The sequence below is a fragment of the Oenanthe melanoleuca genome, chromosome 4 (assembly GCF_029582105.1).
Source record: "Oenanthe melanoleuca isolate GR-GAL-2019-014 chromosome 4, OMel1.0, whole genome shotgun sequence".
Taxonomy (NCBI): Eukaryota; Metazoa; Chordata; class Aves; order Passeriformes; family Muscicapidae; genus Oenanthe; species Oenanthe melanoleuca.
The window spans coordinates 11,681,891-11,703,340 of NC_079337.1; the positions used below are offsets into that span (position 1 = coordinate 11,681,891).

General features: G+C 36.5%; 1 protein-coding gene across 1 annotated transcript in view; it reads left to right on the top strand.

The window, feature by feature from the left end:
* LRBA (LPS responsive beige-like anchor protein) overlaps positions 1-21,450 on the top strand; it is a 357,700-nt gene that overhangs the window by 29,536 nt on the left and 306,714 nt on the right. Inside the window, 14 exon segments of the mRNA XM_056489737.1 lie at positions 7,320-7,551; positions 7,685-7,785; positions 9,996-10,091; positions 12,049-12,170; positions 12,272-12,398; positions 13,179-13,298; positions 13,601-13,747; positions 14,607-14,804; positions 15,375-15,508; positions 16,740-16,848; positions 16,957-17,109; positions 17,709-17,877; positions 19,311-19,390; positions 20,689-20,751. Coding sequence (XP_056345712.1) covers positions 7,320-7,551; positions 7,685-7,785; positions 9,996-10,091; positions 12,049-12,170; positions 12,272-12,398; positions 13,179-13,298; positions 13,601-13,747; positions 14,607-14,804; positions 15,375-15,508; positions 16,740-16,848; positions 16,957-17,109; positions 17,709-17,877; positions 19,311-19,390; positions 20,689-20,751 — 1,851 coding nt within the window.

Sequence of the window (21,450 nt, forward strand, 5' to 3'; positions counted from 1 at the left end):
ATTACTTGGTAGGAATAAAAAAAAGGCTGTTACTTATTGTAAGCACCCTCTATTCTGTCCAGGGTTGCGTACTTGATTTTCCCATGTTGATCACAGGCTACAGAAAATTTAAAAAATGGCAAGAGGGCAAGCTGAGGGTTACATTTCCTGTAGCATGTTGTGTTCCTTACATCCCAGCTCATAACTGTCTGTGCTGCAGCCATGGCAGCACACTCTGCCAGTTCTGAGCAGGCAGCTGTGGTGGGTATTTTCCAGCTGTTCTGGATCCAGGCAGTGCCAGAAATGACGGAAACAGATGTGCTGGTTCTTGCTTTCTGCTGGAGTTTGTAACCTGGTGCCTTCAGTTGTGCTGAAATTCCCAGCAATTTGCCTTCTGAGCTGTGAAAGGTGATGGCAGTGGAGGAGCTATGCAGGGGGCTCCTCCTTCCAGTAGGAGAGGAAGTGTTTAACATTATGGTTGCTAAATCTGATAAAACCTGCCAGAGCTTTATAAGTAAATTGATTCAATTTCTTAATCTTGTATTCTTTCTTGGCTTTTTTTTGAGCTTTGGTTTATTTCCCTTGTAAGTTTATTTACTCTTGGTTTACAATTTCATGTTTGGAAGGTCTTCTGGTTTGTTACTTCCTTTTGATTGCCTTTGTTTCTTTCACCTTTCCCCTTTACTTGTAGCTGTTATTGCCTGGTTTCTACAGGCTATCAAAACACTTTCAAACATGTTTTCTAGCATGAACTCATAACCTTATTTTCACTTGTAGATTTCTGTTGTTACACACTTTTGAAATAATGTACTTAGTAACTATCATAAAGTGTATATCAAGTTATCTTTTGGGCTCCTTCCTTGAGAGAAAGGATTAAGGTAGGGCATGATGCAGACCTGTGCAGCTTGGCAGTGTACAGCAGATTGGTTCTGTTTGCTGATGCGTGATATTTCAGAACTGACGAAAAGGTATCTTGCTCGATGAAAAAAAATAAATCTATTATTATTTCAAGTAAAAACATTAGATAACTTTTAGACATGTAGCTAGGGAGGGAAGTGATGGGATAATGAAATGGACACTTGGTACAGTGCTTTGTTATGTATGTTTCATGTATCTGAGTTTAAATTCAGAGTAATGTAACTCCAACTCCAGCAGACTTTCTACTGGGTGTCATAAAATGACAGATTTCTGATTTTTAAAATGTCAAAACCATAAATCATTAGTTTGCTAAGATTGCACTAGCAAGCTATTAAAGAACATGGCAGTATTTACTGTAGATAAATGCAAATTTAAAAAGGTTCTCTGTATCATGGTTTAAATGATTTATTTGCTTTCAATGCACATATGAATCTGATGTGATGTAAAGATTTAGGATATTTCATTTCCTGTATGGAGCTACAAATTTGCATGTTATTAAATGGTCTCTCAGGGTCATATCTTTCTTGTATGTCTTATACAGGATCATAGGTTAAGGTACACTGAAAAAAGTTAATTTAAACAAAAGGGGAATTTAATTCTGTTAATACAGGTACTGGAAAGATGGGAATTTTAGCTGGATTTAGGTATTTTCTATGGTAATATCTATTGAAATACATAATATAGGTGAAACAGGGGAAACTGCTGTGTATTGTAAATACACCTTTAGCCACTGTTTGGAGAGTGTTGAAATTTAGTATTGAAATTGTTCGATTTGTAGAAAGTCAGTTTGGTAGTACCTTGTTCCCTCAGGGGTTTGAAATAAAGCTCAGTGGTACAGCCTCCTCAGGAGCAAAGGGCCTTTATACCCATTGTTGTGTGTTGGGCAAAATCTGGTGGGGTGTCTGTTTTATCCTGATTTTATCCTGAGTTTATCCTGTTTCCTGTTTTCCACCTGAACTCTTCCAATGTGGCTGCAGGCTTGATGGGTATTATCCACTCTTTGGTCAGTGCCATTGTGGGTCCCCCCTTGGGGACTTGTTTTGTGTTTTTGGCTGTCCTCTGTGTCTGCTGTCCCACCTCTTGATGGGGCAAAAAAGATGGGGAGAAAGGAAGAATTCCTTATATTGGACTGGTTTATGCCTTTCATCTCTGGAATCTGTTGCTGAGTTTCTGGAAGAGAAGACAGAGGCACTGTGCATGGTGGTGTCATTGAACCATGAAATGGCTTGGTTGGAAGGGGCCTTGAGTATTATCTTGCATCTGTAGCTGTTTTGAGTTCAGACATGGTGTTTTTAATTTGAACTGTTTGTACCAAGATCCCCTTTTCAATGGATACCAAACTGATAAAATAAATGTAGAATTTTTCTTTCCTTGTTAGTTTCTGTAGGATAGACTTTATCTATGCTAATCATTTCACTTAAAATTGAGATCGCTCCCTTTATAAGATACTGGTTTTCAGTTTTTGGTATCTACTTAAAAGGTGTTTAATGGCTCTTTGTAAAGTAGATTTAACACAAAAAGTATAAAATTTAAATTCATAGGGCTGTTTCCCCAGCCTCCGTGTTTAAAATCATCGTGTAGAGCTAATTCTTCCTTGCATTGCTCTGTTTTCACTGGGCCTTCAGCTGCATGCTACAAACTGAACCATGTTACTGAACTAATTTGACATAAAAATGCTTGCAAGTAGACTAACAAAAATAGATTATTAGCTAGGGTAAATAAAGAATCATTGATCATAGCATAATTGTATTTTAAAATTGTTTATTTCCACACCCCATCATTCTGTTGGGAAGGAGAAACCCATGTATTGTGCCTACATGGGCAAGAATTTTGCTTTATGCATTTATTATTTTCACTGAGAGTAATTCTCATGTATGCATAGCTAAGTGCATTTTTTAAGAAAAGTTTTAAAGAACTGCTTTATATCTCAGATGAACTGGATAGGGGAGATATTTGCCAGTCTCCTCTGGGTAAATTGGGTATGCCTTCTGTGGTTAGTTGATGTTGCAAAGTTGATAAAACTCTGGTTTTGTAGAAACCAGTGTTTAAATGTAAACTCTTCTGCTACTTGGAAGTTTTATCCTGCCTTACTTCCTTGAGATACAGGTTTTTTTCTTAATTGCTGCTGATAGAGGTGTGTGGAGGAAGAGGAGAATGATACAGTGCTGAGATACTGTATTAAAAATGTGTAATCCTGGGCTAATGGTTTCAAATACAACATTAGGTGGCAGCAGGAGACTCTTAACACCTTGTGGGTGCCTGTTGAATTCACATTTAGGCAGTTTTCCAAATGAGAGACAGACTTGAAGAAATTTTATTTTCATGCAAAACATTATATTGCATCCCTTTGAAGGGAAGCAATGAGAATGGCTTTTCCCTGAATGGTCCAGCTTTGATCATAGTTAATAACTGTGCTGAACAGAATTCCACAGAAATGTCAAGGTTAAAGTGGGTGCAGTGCTGTTATGCAATGCCACTTTTGATATGCCTGGTTTAAAATGGACTTCTCATTTGCTAGGTAAATAAAGTTGTAGGCTTTGTTGTGAACTTGGCAATAGGAGAGAAAGCAGCTAATTAAGGGGATTTTTTTTCCTTACCTTCCTTACCATCCTTTTTTCTTTAGAAAGTATATTAGGTTAGTACTACTAGTATTTTTTTTTTGGTGGTGTAACTGTAGGGTAGTGCTGGATAGGGGAGATTGGTGACTTCAGCCTGAGGTATCAGCTGGAAAAGTTTGCAAAAATTTCCTGTTTGCTCTCTGATGTTGTTTTGAATTTTGTGTTTGTTTGGAGAAACAATTCTGATATTACAAAATCATCATCTTGAGGAAAAGGAAGGTCACAGTTTGGTTAATAGTTCTTCATCCTGGCTTTGGGGAACAAAGCAAGTACTTGATGTGTGGCTTATCTAACAACCAGAAGGATGAGAAAACTCTATGGAAATGAAGACTTTTGGAGGCTTGAGATAAAAATGTAGAGATCCAGCCCTGTAATTCTCCCAAGTATAGCCAATTTGGCTTTTCCAGAAGAAATGCTGATTTTGAATTTGGTTTATTCTTTTTGTGTCATTGAAATAATTTTTCTTGGGCTGTCTTGCAAACTTTCTAAATATTTTATATGTTAATAGGAGAAATAATTTAAATTTAGATTATTTAAATTAATTAATTTAATTAATTTAGATTATTTAATATTTAAATTAGATTAATAATCTAGGTCACGTTCTTTCAGGAAAGTGGAGCTTGATTGTTTATTCTGAGCTATTTTCTGCATTCAGTAGTTTGGTAGATGCTCACCCAAACAGTGAGCCATCTCTTTCATGTTTTGCATCATTTCATTGCAAAAAAAGGTTGTGTGTTTAAATTGTCTTTTTGGTTTTATTTAGAAGTCTTGTAGTGCTATTTTATACTAGAAATTAGTGCTACCATGTTGACTTCTCATTAGTTTAATTCTCTAAGAGAAGAAAAAAAACCCCTCTGAATGTGTATTCAACATTTGCTGTATTCTCCCTGTTCTCAATCAGCTAAATGTAGAACTATTTTACTGAGGAGCCTGAGCTAATGGTTTAGTTTATATATTTCTGAAGGTGGATGTAACTGGCAAAATCTGAAATTTGTGAGGATGTATTTGAATGCTGCCCTTTAAAACTATTCCTGTAAGCTTGTACTTAATTCCACCTGCTGAAGAAAGAAAACGTTATGCCACCCTGTGGGTTGCTATAAAGATTGTTTATGCAGCTCAGCATAGGGCTTAAAATACGTTGAATTGGAGAATTTTGAAAAATGTTCCGTGCGACACAGGAGACCAAATCATGCTAAAGTGCAAGGAAAGACTATACATCAGTTCAAAGGCTACATTATTCAAAAAAATACAACCATAAAAAAGGTAATAAGATTACATTCTCACACTTCATGGCTAGTAAGGTGCATTAAGCTGCTCAGATATTCATAACTTACTGTGACATTTGGGAAGATTACATTTTGCTGTGCACAGCCATTACTGCAGCTCAGATAATAACTAGCCAATGCATGGACCTGGATTATGATCCCTGTCATTGGAAACAAATTTGTGTTTTGAAGGTTGATCAGTTTCAAATCACCATTAGAAAGGGTTAATATGACATAGTGTGGGGGGTGTGTGTGCCTGTGTGTATCTAATGGGTGTGCATACATATTGTACATCAGCTGCACCCTGTCTTGGGTATTCTGCTTTCCCTGGCAATTTTTATGTCCTCACTTCCCTCACAGGAAGTGTTAAAATGGTAATTATTTTTTGCTATAGCATATTATTCCTAGAATGTGCTTGCTGAAATGCTTATGTTTGCAGATGAGATTGGAAACCTAATTTGACAGCTTCCTGGATGGGTGGGTTCTGATAATAGTGTATGTAGCCAAAAATGAAAGATTGGTGGGGTAGACTATAGGGTGAAGGTAAGGTCACCTCCAGTAGCTGTATGTGGTTTTAGTGTGATAATTGATGGTTGGCTGATAGTTAAAATCAAATGCATAAAGAGTTGAATTTCTTGTTAAGAATTAGCAGGTGGTTTGTGGCCAGAATTTCACCTTCAGCTGTTCAGTCTTTATACAGAAAACAGTATTTTCTTTGTTTCTTACCTTGATTTTAAGAAGAGCAGCTTCTTGAGGAATACTTCAGCTTTGTAGAGGATAAGTTCAGTGTGAAATGAGGTATAACACTGATTATGTATTTTTCATTTTCAAATGCTCTGTTGAGAGATTTTTTTAAAGGGAGGGAGTGTATATATTGCTTGGCATTTGTTTTGAGATAATTCTGTGTTCTGTCTAGCATACCCTACAGAGCTTTCTTGAGTTAGGCCTCTGCTCCATCTTTTGGAAGGGGAAAGCTAAGGCTTGGAGGGTGGTAGTGATTTGATAGATTTGTTTGAGTTGACAGCATGAGTTGATATAGAGGAGCTGGGAATATAACTCAAGTCACCCCATTCAGTTCTTGCTGTTTTCCAAGATATTATGGAAGCATCTGATAGTAAATTGCATAATTATTTTTCATGACCCAGAAGAGAGAAAATGGAAAAGTGTAAATTACTGTTTAGAAATCGTTGCCATGAGACATTGTCTATTCTGTCATAAAAGCAGTAACTTTCTCTGCTTCCTGTGGTGTTTGGCACTACTGATTTACGCCCAGAAGTCCAAAGATTGCTTCTTCAAAGTGACAAGGTTTAGACACTTGAGGAAAATATATGGTAATTTCAGTGGTTAATGAAGAGTGTGTATTCTGTTCCATGGGTAAGTTGGTCTTTGGATCCTGACTAGCTGAGAGAAGCTGTTGGAGCTAATATGGAAGCAAGTTAGTGCAGGGATTTTGAGGCAGTTTTGACATGGTGTGACTTCAGCAGGTGACAGTGCTGAAGCTCTTAATGGTCAAAGCATGTGAAAGGAACGCCATGCAGGACAGAAATTATAACACAAACTTGCAGAAGTCAGAACAAACTGAAATATTTCTGATCATGAGTCCATTTTGATAATTTGAGTCAAGACTATCTGAATTCCTGTTTGTATGCTGGTATATAATGAGTATTTTGGTATGCATGGCACGTTTTTAAGGTTCATACAGCTCTAAGTCCAAGAGAACTTTAAGGAGTGGATGGAGGGAGTTGGTTTAAAGGAGTTAACTTAGTATAATGCATTTTGCCTTCAGCTGGCATTTTTGTTTTATCAAGTGAGAGTGGAGCAGGTTATTTCCTTCCCCCCTCCACCTCCTCTGCACAGGCATATGTGGCTAGTTACTCAATGTATATTCAAACAAAACTTGCCTCTAGGAGACCTGAAATATAACAGGATTTAAATGTTATAACCAAAGGCTTGGAACAGTGCTGCTGTTCCACATTCCTGCAAATACAGCAAGCCTGTGCTTCCTTTGTGTACCTGGGACTGCTAATGAACCTGGCAGTTAATTCTTAACCAGCTTTAGTCACTATCTCAGGAATGTCTCATAAGTGTTCATAAGGGGAATATTTCTGATGTGCATCAACTCCTTTTGGCTAGAATTCCCCTCTTAACAGAGATTTGTTAAGCAAACTTGAAGGAAAGCTTTTAGGGTCACTCCAGGTAGTTTAAGATATCTTGACTGCTTTGTTGTAGAACATTCACTTGATGTCTTCACTTTTCAGCTCAACTTGGGACATCTCTATCCTAAACTACCCAAATGTTTTTCAACTGCAATTGTCTGATAGTAGATGATACCCTAGAGCACTTCTATTACTCAACAAAACTTGTAACAGAAAAAAAATAAGATGGTACATTGATATTGGCCTCATTATTATGTTTTTTTCCCTCTCATCTTTGATAGTTTTCTTCTCACCGAATGAATAACTTCAGGCATGGAATAATACTTTGATACAGTTGCCTTAAGCTTTTTTTTTTTTTTTTTTAAATTATTTTTCTCTGAAAGCTTGTTGGGGGCCAGTTTGACTTGGAAATGAACTTTATCATCCAAGAAGGAGAGGGCATCACCTGCATGGTGGATTTACTGGATAAGTGTGACACCACGTGCCAGGCTGAGGTTTGGAGCATGTTCACAGCAATCCTGAAGAAAAGCATCCGGAATCTCCAGGCCTGCACAGAGGTGGGGCTGGTGGAACAAGTGCTCAGGAGGATTGACAGAGCTGACAACATGATTGCAGGTACAGCCTCCCCCAGCTGGGACTCAAACTGTGCCTCTCTGCAAAATCTCACGGACACAGTTTTTAATTAGATAATGAAGATTTGACACTGTATTTTCTGAAGCACTTACACTGCTGTTCTTTTTGATTTCAGATCTCCTAGTGGACATGCTGGGTGTGCTGGCTAGCTATAACCTGACAGTTCGAGAGCTGAAGTTATTCTTCAGCAAGCTGCAAGGAGAAAAAGGGAGATGGGTAAAAGAAAACACAAAACGTGTTGCTTTTATTTTTCCTAGTTTTCACAAGTTGAGACTGTCCCATAAACTTCGTGATAAACTAATTTTGATTGTACCAAAAAATATAGAAAAATTTCTTATATTGTATAAAGAATTTTTTTTTACCTGAAAGCAGTTGAAGTACAGAGAGTAGAACAGTGATCAAGTTTAATTTCTTCCTGAACCTGTGGACTATATTGATCTTTTTGTACACTTGAGAATAATAAGGTGACTCTTAAGTGGTTTTATGTATGTGATTTTATATTTTTGATTCCAGCTATATGAAATTGAAGGAAAAAGGCTTATTTTTTTTTTTTTTTAAATCACAGGAGAGAAAGAAATAAAAAATGCCCACATAGGCAGTTCTGTCTGCTTCATTTTTACATTGCTGTACTTTACCTGAAGATTATAATAATAAAATAATTTATCCAGTCAGGGAAGTGAGAATTTTGGCAGAAATTGAACTGAAGGAAATAAGTCCCAGTGAAGAATCGTATAATTTTTCTCGTGTTCCTGTGTGGGATAGAAAGGGACCCATTTGCAGCTGAGAAACCACCTTCCCTAAAGTAAAAATGTATATGTTGTAGAGGCCACCTGAAAAAGTTTTCTTCAACACACAGTTGTTTTTTCACTGGACTTGGTAACTATTTTAGCAATCATTTTATCTGCTTTGATTTTTAATTCAGCTCCTGTTATTTATAAGTACTCTGCCTAGTGTAGGGGAAAGGTAGCAATGTCTCTGTTGACTTCAAGTAATTTTAAAAGATAGTATACCATATAAAAGTAAGCATGCACACATAATACTGCAGATTTAAAAGGCCCTTTGAAATAAATAACTTTGGAGATCTTAACCTGCTTAAATAAAAATACTCTAAACTTTATAGATGGTTTAAACTTAGTAATTGAACATAGAGAGTATATTTAACTGTAGATGAATTAAAGTTGTCTCTGTAACATTAACTTTTTCATTTCCTGTCTCCCTGCTATTTGCACTTAATTTCCTTTCCTTATTAAAGACCAAATACAGGGGAAAGGCAGAGAAAAATGCCACAGTTGGATTGCCAAGGAGTTGTACAACTCCATAAATCTTAAAATCAGCAGAACTGTAAAGATACCAAACATTTTGCTGCAACATAATTTACCTGGTCAAATTCTATAGCACTGCAGGCATCTAGGCAGAGTTCTCAGCATTTCCTTCTCAGTTTTAACTCAGATTCTTTAAGCACTGCCTAGCTGACTGCACCTTTGGTACACTTGAAATACTTGCAATGGATCATGCAATGCTCCAACATCATGCATAGTTTTCAGAGGGTAGCTGTTAACAACAGGTGGTGGAAAAGGGCACTTTCAAGAAAATATCAGGATTATAAAATCATGGTTTAAAAATAGAACTGCCGGAAGGATATGGCGTGGTGAAAGACAACACAGAAATTTGTCCTGTCACTATGATCAGTATCTGCTGTTCTTGTGTTGTTGAGAGCTCATACACTTCATTTGGAGTTTATAGGTGCAGAGTATTACAGTAAAATCATCAGGCTGTCAGTGGTGGAGAAATGTTAAGTATTCACACTGAGCACTCAGTCTAGGTGCTCCAAACTGCCCTTGGGACTTGCATCTTTCTCCATGGACTTAGGTGAAAGTATAAACCAGAATCAGTTTAATCTAATATGTGACTGTAGTCCTGATGAAAATAATCCTTCTGCTGATCTTCCCTCTCCCTTTTGCTAGGTATTCCCTTCTCCCTTGTGCTGGCACAGGTTTCACTCAGCCCTGGCCCAGAACAGCTGTAATTAAAAATTGGTTTGCATTTGTTTTCCCTAAGATAGTTTTCATCTGGACTAGTTCATTTTCTTTAGCTTACTGCAGAATCATACAGGAACTGAGGAGAATGAACAGACAGAGGCAGGAATCAACATTCAGGGTCAGTTTAGTTTATGCTGGGTGAGAGTGGCTCTGGCCTTCAAGTCTTTAGTGAAGTTACCTAATTAACTTCAATTCTGTATATTGTGTGAAGGTATTAATGACAGTTAATGTTGTTTTATTGAAAGTGCTGAGTGTCTTAGCAGGGTGTTATTCAACCATGTTCAAAGGTTTAAAATGTATTAGAATTTGCTTTTTCTGTGTGTATAGTCTTTTCTTTCTTAGAGGTTTGTTTTATTTATTTACAAATGTAGTAATTCTCTTTGTCAGCCACCACATGCTGGGAAGTTACTGTCTGTGTTAAAACACATGCCTCAGAAGTATGGACCTGATGCCTTCTTCAACTTTCCAGGAAAAAGTGCTGCAGTATGTAGATATTTTACATTTCTTGTTTGTTTGTTCACTGTTCTTTTAAGACCCCTGGTTATTTTCATTTGTGGTGTTCTTTTGCTCATCTGTCATTGTCATAGAGTTTTAACTAAATTTTTTTCTCTGCCTGACACCTACACTAGTGCCCGAATAAATTGTGTTTATAATAGATGTGCAATATCACTACAGAAGCACAAATACTATTACATAAAGAATGGATACAAGTGAGGCTGCTTTTTTTTGTATTGTGTTTTGTTGGGTTTTTTTTCAGACTGGTTCAGTTAAGTCTTGCTGCAAGGAGAATGTACGTGCTTTTCACTCTAGATGCTTATGAAATCTTTGAGAAAGCATTGATCCTAGACATTTATAGACTGAATAATATATAGACTGAAAGGATTAAATTAGCAATAATTAGTCCTTTTGTAATTGTTCCTGTTACTCATTTCTAAGTTTTGTGGTGTTCACTTGAAAAAGAATTGGAAGCTAAACAGGCAGTTGGAAAACCCTATGCAGAATCTTCTGATGGAATTCAAGTGTGTCAACACTTTTGCTTCTACAATTGTAGAATGAAAAATTATGTTCAAAATTTCATGCTTAATTCAGAATAAGATTTGAATAAGATTTATCAGATGACTCTTTCCAGTTTTCTGCACATAAACCCATTAGCTTTCTGCTTTGGTGGCTTGTGATTGAATTTCACCAACTTGATGACATAATGAATTATTTTTTTGAATGGAAACTTTGGAGACTGAAAAATGCAGACTACTAGAAAAGTGCTCCTGCAGTTTTATCACATGCAACAGAACTTGGCAATAGACAAACATGTTTGTGTTCATTTTGGTTATTCATGGTTTTCTGTTTAATTTCTGTTAATTATGTTGAATGCTTGAACCATATTTTTTGATAGTGGGGTGCCTCAGTAACCTTTAGGTAGATATTTTGATATATATTTAAATTAAGAAGTTTAGGAAATTAAATATTTCTATAATTACTGTGTGATTCATTTTAGTTTAGTCAAGTGATAATGCTACCAATTACCAAGAGCTGGGTGCAAAAACACGGAGACTGGTTAGTTAGCTGTTATAGAGAAGGATTTACTTCATTTTGTATGGACAGCAGTAGATGAATGGAGCATGGGAACATAATAACAAGTCTGGAGACACTTGAGTTCTTTGATGTTTTTTTATTTGTTGGTATTGATCATCTGGGTGGAATCTTTGATCAGAGTTTATGGCAATCTTAATTGAAGTGTGTATTGTGAATCAGGGCTGCACACCAGCAGAAAGTTAATAGTAATGTTAAAAAATCTTAACCAACTGAAAAACTCCAAAAAATAAACCCAGCTGTTTGAAACAAAGGGTTATGCCACGATTTGTAACTCATGGGCTTTGCACTAAGAACACAATGTTTGATATGAAGATTTTGTCACGTGAAGATTTTGTTGTGTTTCTTTTGAGGAAGTTTGTAATTTTGTATTATTCTCACTGGAAGCCTACACAGATATGAATTTCAAGAGAAAATAATTTATTAAGTGAAATGTGGCCAGCTTTCCCTTTATGATCAGTTATTTTCCTGAATACCAACACTATGTGAAAAGGGAACTGATGATCTTGTCAGGTTGCCATAAAATCAAACCAGTCTGAATTTGCATTTTGAGAAGTTGTTATTCTATAAGGCTTTCACTAAAGCTATTAAATTTTGAAGCATAGGCTACTATTAATAATCTATTTTGAGGTATAAAGGTCAGTTTTTAAATACTTAGGTAAGTTAAATATTATAACAATCAAGTACAAAGAGGACAGAAGTTAGGCCAGATTTTTTTTAGTATAGAGGAACTGTATACATTTGCAGTGTGTCTCTGTTTATCAACATATATTTGTACAGTGTATCTTAAGCTCCACATTTTTACTGTTGTGTTTATCTTTCTATATGAATAACTTCTTGCTTTCTTCAGGCTATTGCCTTACCTCCAATAGCCAAGTGGCCATACCAGAATGGATTTACTTTCCACACTTGGCTAAGAATGGATCCTGTAAATAATATTAATGTGGATAAGGATAAGCCTTATTTATATTGGTGAGTATTATGTAAAGCTGATATTGCTGATGTTCAGTTTCTATTAACTGTTCAATGGTTTCTGCATCTGTGTATGTGTTGATTTTGTTCTGATTTGTCAGTTTTCGAACAAACAAAGGACTTGGTTATTCTGCTCACTTTGTTGGAGGCTGCTTGATTGTAACGTCCATAAAATCAAAGGGAAAAGGTTTCCAGCACTGTGTAAAATTTGATTTCAAGCCACAAAAGGTGAGTAAAAATAATATAATCTTTCAAACGTGTTTCGTAAGTCTAAAATTGTAGCCTGGGAGTCTGTGTTGTAGCTGTTGATTAATCTCATCTTTCCCTAGAAAAACAGTTACACTGGAATGAGAAAAACAAATGTGTGTTCTGAATTCTTATTCTTTTTAATTTTACAATTAAAGCATGAGTTGATTTTATTACTGGTGTTCAAGCTGACTTGCCTATTAGGTAGTGTTATTTGATGCTGAATGTTCCCTTTTTTACTTAGATATACTAGTAATGTTTCTGGAACAACTGATGTAAACATCTTGTGGGAGAACAGGCCTCCTCAGGAATTCCTTATCAGTAATCCCTCGCTGTAAATATGGATTCTGTTTGTGATAATTTGACATGCACAGCCTTTGAGAGGCTTTAGTCTGGAGCCATCCTTGCTCTTTGGAATGGCATTTGTAGTAGTCCATCATGCTAAGAGTAACCCAGTTTAGGCTTATTTACAGAGTAATTTCAGTGTAAATTGGTTCAGCATTGTCATAAAGATTTTTTGGAGTTATATGCCATAAATACTTTTTAAGCTTCTCTGTGAAAAAAATGGCATATTATCCTTTGACATAGCAATGCAAGAAAACTCACCAGTGACTTATTAATCTTTTTTACTTAAAATACATCTTTCACTCCTAATTTAATTCACATAAAGAGTTGAATTTGTTCTTCCAAGCCCCACTTGAATGCTTAAGCTACTCCCAGGTGTTTGTAGAGTTATATCAATTGTTTTTTTTTATTGTTTAGTGGTACATGGTGACCATAGTGCACATCTATAACCGCTGGAAGAACAGCGAGCTCCGGTGTTACGTGAACGGGGAACTGGCGTCTTACGGGGAAATAACGTGGTTTGTCAACACCAGTGATGTGAGTAATCCCTGCACACTCCTGTCTGTAGCTGATCATCTGGATGCTTTACATAGATATTCTTTGCCATTTTATTCATAAACCTCCCCCATTTTATACATTTAAAAAAAGTGTTGAAATATAGGTGGTAATTTTTGGTAAAGGAATAAATTGCATCTCAGAACTTTATATTTGTTTCTGCTGAGGCCTTCAAGTACTGGTTTATGTAAAAATAGTCCCTGATAAAATGCATATTTTTTTGCATGATTTGCTTGTGTAGCTTGGATTAAACCTTGTTACTGGGTTCTGTTTTCTGTTTTCAGACATTTGACAAATGTTTCCTGGGTTCTTCAGAAACAGCAGATGCCAATCGAGTGTTTTGTGGGCAGATGACATCTGTTTACCTTTTTAGTGAGGCTCTCAATGCTGCTCAGATCTTTGCCATTTATCAGCTTGGCCTGGGATATAAGGTACCTTAGAATTGACTTTCCTATGTTTAGTTCTGCTAAGGCTCTTTGTGGTAGGTGTTAAAGATGTTGTGACATCCCTGTGTCCTAAAAAAAATTATTGTGTGATATTTTTATTAAACTCTTCCATGTTTCTTCTGTAAGCCTATGTGTGGCCTGACAAGCTACAAGTAAGCATTGGTTCAGTTTCTCAATTTCTGATAAAACAAAAAGAATGGTGCTCCTATTTGCTTCTCAAAATTTCCATGTTGATGGTTGGGAGAGGAAGAACACAACTGTTACCTTTGACTGGGTTCACTTTTTCATTGAGGCTGAAAACTTGTAGATCAGTTGTGATGTATTTGTTTTAGAAATGTGGCTTTACAGTTGCTTGTGCTAGTGGGATTTTTTAAATGTGTAAAGTTAGTGCTGAGGATTAGTTTTGTTGCAGTGATTTATTATTTGTTTTGTCATAGCCTGAGGGGCACTAATTGAAGGCTGTTATTCCCCAGCAGCTGTACAAACATATGCTATAAAAGATAGTTCCTTTTCTATCTGCTCCTCAATTATTAGTTCCTTCTGAGTGAACATTGCTGACAGTCCTGCTGTTTCCAGGCTGATGTGGTTCTTTTACATTACCCACCATCCTGGCAATGACACTCTTCAGGGGCCAAAAAAATTCTGCCATTTTAATGCTGTAAAATTGACTTTGAGTCTTATGAGTCTTTGGTTCTTATGAGAACCTTTCTTTATGGAGTACTGCTCAATTAAAGAAGCAATATTTTAATCATTTTTTTTGCAATAGTTGTTCTGATCTGTATCTTCAATGTGCTTAATGTAGTTTTTTTCTCCTTTCCTTCCTCAACCCTGCTTCCCAACCCAGGGAACATTCAAGTTCAAGGCAGAAAGTGATCTCTTCCTCGATGAACATCACAAATTGTTGCTATATGATGGCAAACTCTCCAGTGCTATTGCTTTTATGTACAATCCAAGGGCTACAGATGCACAGCTGTGTCTAGAGTCATCCCCTAAGGATAACCCTTCTATTTTTGTTCATTCACCACATGCCCTCATGCTGCAGGTAAATAAACATTTTCGTAGATTTGGAGGATATAAATGATTTCTGTTTGAAAACCTAAAATCTGGTTCTGTAGGGATTTGGATAAGAGATGGATCTGCTTATAGGTTGGGGTTTTTTTGGGGTTGTCCCTGCCCCTGTTTCTTGAACTAAAGAGGATGCACAAGAATTCTAAGAAAAATGTTTATTCTATGAATAAATACAAAGGCTCTGTTAGCTTTGAAAAAAAATCCTTCTTCCTCATGTTCACTCCCCTACAGATGTTCCCTGTCTCTCATCCTTTGCCCTGTTGATAAGAAATCCTTTTCTTCCCTGTGCTTTGAATGTTACCTCCAGTATATTCACCTGAGGATCAGCACTATAGATGTGTATTTAAAAGTATCTGTATCTAAAGCAGTAGGTCAGGCATGCTGGGTATTTAGTGTGACTGTGGCAGTCAGTTTGTTCTTCTTGCTGTTTCCTTTTATTTGGTAATAATACAGATTATATATTGAAGAAATTAAAAGTTATTTTAGTGAACTTTTCGTCAATTTCTGAAGGAGGTTTCAACATTCCTTGTTTCTGCTTTGTCAGGATGTGAAAGCAGTCTTGACGCACTCGATCCAAAGTGCCCTGCACTCCATTGGAGGAGTGCAGGTGCTTTTCCCTCTCTTTGCACAGTTGGACTATAGGCAATATTCCTCAGACCACATTGACACAACTATTTGGTGAGTGTATGTACTTTCAGTATCCTGGGCTTTATTCCTTTGAAGTAAAGGAAATTACCTCTTGCTTTATCAAATGGCAGAGTAGTTTGCATTGTCTTGTGCAGCAATGAATTATGTCTAACAACAAAAGGGTTACAGGCAGGACCTAAAGTGAGGTGCTTGTTTGCACCAAGTGTTCTGTGAAAGCTCACAGAAATACACGTATTTTATACTTGACAATTTTTTTTTGTGTGGTAGAATTATGGATAATTCTCTTGAGCTTAATCCTGTCATGGAGAGAATTCACTGGGGAAGGTTTCAAGAGAAACTCCAGGAGGGGTGAATTTTTCAGCTACATGAAGTCATTCCTTGGAATTTTTCTTCATTTTTTTTTTAACCTTCAGATTTTTGGAAGATATTTTTACTTAGTATTGCTGCTAGGCTTTTCCTCTTGTGTGAGCTCTGTTTAACTGCATCCAACTTCTGAAAACCCAGACACAGAAACTGGTGGAGCTCCAGAGCTCCTAAGTTAAAGAGCAGCAGTAAGAACAAAAGGATTGCTTTTTAGAATTCTGGTGTAATTTGCTCTGATTCATTGCATTTGTAGTTTCATGAGTGCTTAAAGATAATTTGTATCCATATTGTTGCTTAGAAGAGAGGGTCACAATATTCCTTCAGCCCATCTGTTTGTGTCTGGGTGTCTCCTGAGCTGGCTCAGACTTGGGCATCCTTGTGATAAGTCAGGGATTTGATGCTGTTGCCAATTGGCCCAGCAAATTGGGGTTTTTCAGCTGGTTAAAGTCTTGATCCACAGGCACTAGTGCCTTGACAGGAATATTCCCTCTGGCAGCAGCACAACAGCAAATGTGTCTAGAAAAATATTTGCTCATCTGATAGCTTAAGAAGTAGAATGGCAATTGTGACAGATCTTGCAGAAGTTTGTGACTGAAACATGAAGCAGAGAGTAGTACAAACTTATCTGTTGTATTTTTGCAAGAATTCAGAAGGATTTTGCTTTTATATGGTTATCTCAGATTCCAGAATTTCAAGTTAGAAAAACATTAATAAAATAAAAAAGTTTTTTTGAAGCAAGCATTCAAAATTTTGTCTTGCTTTTTGTTTTAAAAGTTCTGATTTATGTAACAGGACATTTACATATATCTCTGGGTTTTGTGGTGGGAGTGTTAATTTGGAAATACTGTCTTGTTGTATCCCTGTAACATGTTTTTGTTTACTAAACCATGTTTTCCAGTTCTACTTTACTGGCATTCATCATGGAGTTGTTGAAGAACTCTATTGCTATGCAAGAACAGATGCTTTCCTGTAAAGGCTTCCTTGTGATAGGACACAGCCTAGAAAAGGTAAAGTAAATCTTCCTTGATGTCTTGCATTCATGTTGAATTTTTTTTGAGTTAAGTACTTTTCCTAGAGTGTTGCAGGGCTCTCCTTGAGCAGATCTTCTTTTGCAGTCTTCCAAAGCCCACGTTACCAGAGCTGTGCTAGAACTTTGCCTTGCCTTCTCCAAATACCTGAGCAATTTACACAATGGGGTGCCCCTGCTGAAGCAGCTGTGTGATCATGTTCTCCTCAATCCTGCAATATGGATTCATATCCCAGCACAGGTAAAATTGCTTTTTCTTACCAATAAGGTATCTTAATGGTGTATTGATTTGAGTGTCAAACTAAGCCTTGACTTCAAAGAATTATGGATTCTGGCTCTGCAACAGAAATCATGCAGGAATTGTCTTTAAGCTCTGCTTTGTGCATATAGTTGTCAAGTTTTGCAGACTCCCAGGATTTTCTGGGAGTTAGAAAACTTGCAGTGTTCTGCAGAACAGGTTTGTGACTTTTCACCCAGACTGGGAAGGAAGTTTGGATGGGTTAGTTGGGAAAAACTCAGCAATTTTTGAAGAGGAAATTACCTTAGTTGTCAGATTTTAAGTCTTTACATAAATTGAAAGTGAGTACTTTTATTTTTGGTGAATCTCTGTTTTCTAACAGTGAACAACTTTGATCAAAACTTGCCAACTAAAACCTTCTTACCAGCACCGTACAGTTTCAGAAATATAATGAAAATTTTCATCCGTTTGCAGAGATTTTAAAACAGCTATGCAGAAAAAATCTCTTTAAGACATTTTGATAGATGAAACATAAGAATTCAGTTGTCTGACGTGCTGCAATTCAGGTGTGCTGATTTTTGTTTTCCTGACTGGTGGTGTAGGTTCAGCTGACCCTGTACACTTACCTGTCTACGGAGTTCATTGCCACTGTTAACATTTATGGAGCAATCCGGCGGGTTGGGACAGTTCTTTTGGTCATGCACACCCTCAAGTATTATTATTGGGTGGTGAACCCTCAGGATCGCAGTGGGATAACTCCCAAGGGCATAGGTATGTACATATATGTATAGTGATTTTTATTCTCACAATCTGATGTTTGTTTTAATAAAGTTTTGTATGCAATGTTTAGAACAGAACTGTCGGTTCTTCAGAAATAATTACTCTTCAGTGGGATGGGTTCCCTGGGGTGGGAGTGGTATGCTTTTGTCCTTGAAAGATTTTTTTTCACAACCTGTAGGAAACTTTCTTTAGAAGTCATGTCATCTGTCATCAGACACCTATGTGAACTGATACTAGACAGAATTGGTCAGAGAAATGGTGGGCTGTTGGAATTGTAGTGCTGTGCCTGGGAGTATGGTCTTTCTCTGTAATTTTTGGAATTTCAGAGAGGTAAGCAGGTGATGGGAGAAAGCTAGATATACTAGGACTGAGTTCTCCCTAGATGTGTTTGCATTCTTGCCACCAACTTCACAAAATGACCAGCCCTTCTTGTTAGAGGGCTGTAAGGATTTTTTGGTAGTATTTTTCATCCTTTAAGAAGCAAAGCATTTGTGTTTTCTCCTTTCTTTTTAGTCTCTTGTGGATTTACTTAGTTTTGTAACTGATTTGTTGAGCCTGAGGCAAGTGGATGAGTAGGATAGTCTTAGTAATGCAGTTTAATGGCTTATTTTGGCTAGGTTGAAAATAGCTGTTCTTAAACCAAGTGTGCCTGTGGGCCTATACTTTATAGAACCAGACTCATATGATCACTTTCCTTCTCTAGATGGTTTGCTTTTCTGTGATGATTAAGATCATGAGAACTGTGACCCTACAGGCAAATATAAAAACTGTCTCCCAAAATGTATTTGCAACAGTTCATTTGCTTTCTGTACCAAAGCTTTTACTTGACTTTGACACTTGGTTGCACCTGTTTTTTTAACCTTGGCTCTCCTGGGAGCTACTGAGTGTTTGAGTATTTAAAATGTTTCTTTGAAAGTCTGCTTTACACAGAGATGGCAGAAGCCAGTCCTTTTTGACTCTGAGTTAACAAATTAAATCATGTCTTTCAAGGTACTCTTTATACATTGCATTGTAAGATTGGTTCTTGTGTATTGAGCCAGTGTATGGTATGGCATTTAGCTCGTCCTTTGAGCTATGGCAGAATTTAAAAATACCTGTAAACTGCAAAAATTTAAAATCTGGAAATTCTGACACAATGTTCTCGTGTCAGTCTTACTCCTTGCATGAAGTTGATTCATAGCACTACAAGGAAACATTAAAATCATTAGAATTTACGTGAAGCCTTAGTAGAACCTCACAGATTAGATATTTTTTAAAAAAATTATAAAACATAGTACTCTTTTGTGGTCTAAAATAAAGGATAGGAAGACTTAGAATTGTGCTTTTTTCACTCAGAAAATGCCTTTTTTGTTCCATTTTGTGAAAATGCAGTCTATGCTAAGAACTGTTAATTTGTATTTTATATATCTGCTTTTCTTTTGTAGATGGTCCACGGCCTACTCAGAAGGAGATTTTATCCCTGCGAGCATTTTTGTTGATGTTTATTAAACAGCTAGTGATGAAGGTAGGATAGATTTAAATTATGGTAGGATATTTGAGTTTCCTTTCATAAAGAAATGCCTAGCATGCTTTAAACATGTTAAATGTTGTGATAGTAAATAAACAGAAAAGCCATGTAAGGTGCTTCTTTTTGACATCAGTGTCAGGATGCATTTTTTCCCCTTTTAAGCTGTTTTTATCTGAAGTGGAGCTGTCATTAGCTTAGAAATGTTTACCTTTGGGGAAATAAGTATTTAATTTCTTGGGTTTTTTTGTTTTTTTTAACATGAACAGTATCAGCTACATCATAAGTGCTTAAAGATTGTGTGTCAGTGGGACAGAGGAGGATAAAGACTCTATCAATAAGTTTCACAAGTGTTTCTTGGACATTAGAGGAATGCTGGAATTCAGCAGCTCTGTTGCTTATAGGCTCTCCATGACCTTTTACTATCATAAGTTTTTAGTCTGTCTGTGTAAGCCCTGCTCAACAATAACAAAAACATCTTTATGTTATCAACACTGTTTCCATCACAAATCCAAACCATAGCTGTGTGCTGGCTCCTGTAAAGAAATTCTACCCCAACCAAAACTGCACAACAATAAATAGAACATCTGTTGAACAAGGTTGAGGTTTATCCTTTGACAAGTTTTCTATTTGTGCATAGTGGTGCAAAAACATTTTGGGAAATGAAAGTCTTGCTTTAAAAACTAAAAACCCTAGAAGTGGAGAAGTCTGCTTTTGTCTACCCTCATCCTGTTCTTAGAAACTGTTGTTTCTTATTTTATTTTCACAAAAAATACCTCAAGGCATATTGCTGGCATAGGTGCCATAAATTATTGAGGTTTCTTGAGGTTTCTTCAAAGGTGGTGGCAATTTAAGATGGGCTTCTCTGGTGGAAAATAAGAAGCAAACATAGATATGGATATATATAAGGGGCTTATAATTAACCTTCCAGATCTGCTTTTGAGTCCTTTATGCTGCCTCAATTTAATTTTTGTATTAGCAGGAAGCTCTCAGTTCAAATTGTCTGTATCAATTAACATGTATTCCTCTAACCATTTCATATACTATATTGCTGTTTATCTTGTTTTTATGCCTGTGTTGAAATTGCCTTAAAACACTTTTATGGCATACAGTGGGTGCTTTTGGGGGCAAGGAAGAAGCTACCTTGGAAGCTATAAAGCTATTACAGCATCAAGTGAAAGCAAGTTTCTTGTATGGCACTTGCTTTGTGATAGAAAAGTTTCTTGTAACAAAGCTTTTTTTTGGAAACAACATTCTGTACTTTAAAGGTGATACTTAAAACCTGTTTGTTTTTAAAGGACTATGGAATAAAAGAAGATGAATTGCAGGCTATCCTCAATTACCTGCTTACTATACATGAGGTAATTTTTAATTTGGGGGATGTGTTGATGAAGAGTGGTATACTAGTGCTGTTTGTGACCACCATATGTTTGAATAATTTCACATATAACCTCCTTTTTGCCACAAGATGGCTCTGCAGAGGAAGTAGCCAGCATTGTCCAATTCTTTAGAGTAGTGTGCTGATATGCCAATATTCTTGCAGTGATTTAAGCACTATGTTCAATGTTAGATTGAAGTTCATTAAGCCAGTAAGTTAAAATGGTTTCTTATGTTGTTCTACAAACCAATTTACCAAGCAGAAAAACAGATGGTGAGACTGACTTTAAAAAAAAGTCAAAACCTTCTTTTAGGCTGCCTAAGTAATATTTTTTGTTTTGTTTTTCCTCTCATTTTTATTTTGCTTCTTAAATAAAGCAATAAAATTGAAAACATGCATTAAAAAATAAAGATGTATGTTAATGGCATCTAAGAAGCATATAAACTTAATTGGGAGAAAATGTTGGTTACCACTGATACATCTGCATCTTCATATTTTAGCACCAGGAAAAGGCACTTTATGCCAGATGCAACATCAAAGACAAGGGAAATGGGGACATAAATCTAACTGATCTCATCTCTGTAAGGGTGCTTGAAATGAGTAAAATAAGGAATTAATTGAACTTCATTTCAAGCAGTATAGATTTTTTTTTTTAAATTTTGCTTACACCTATATTTTCCTT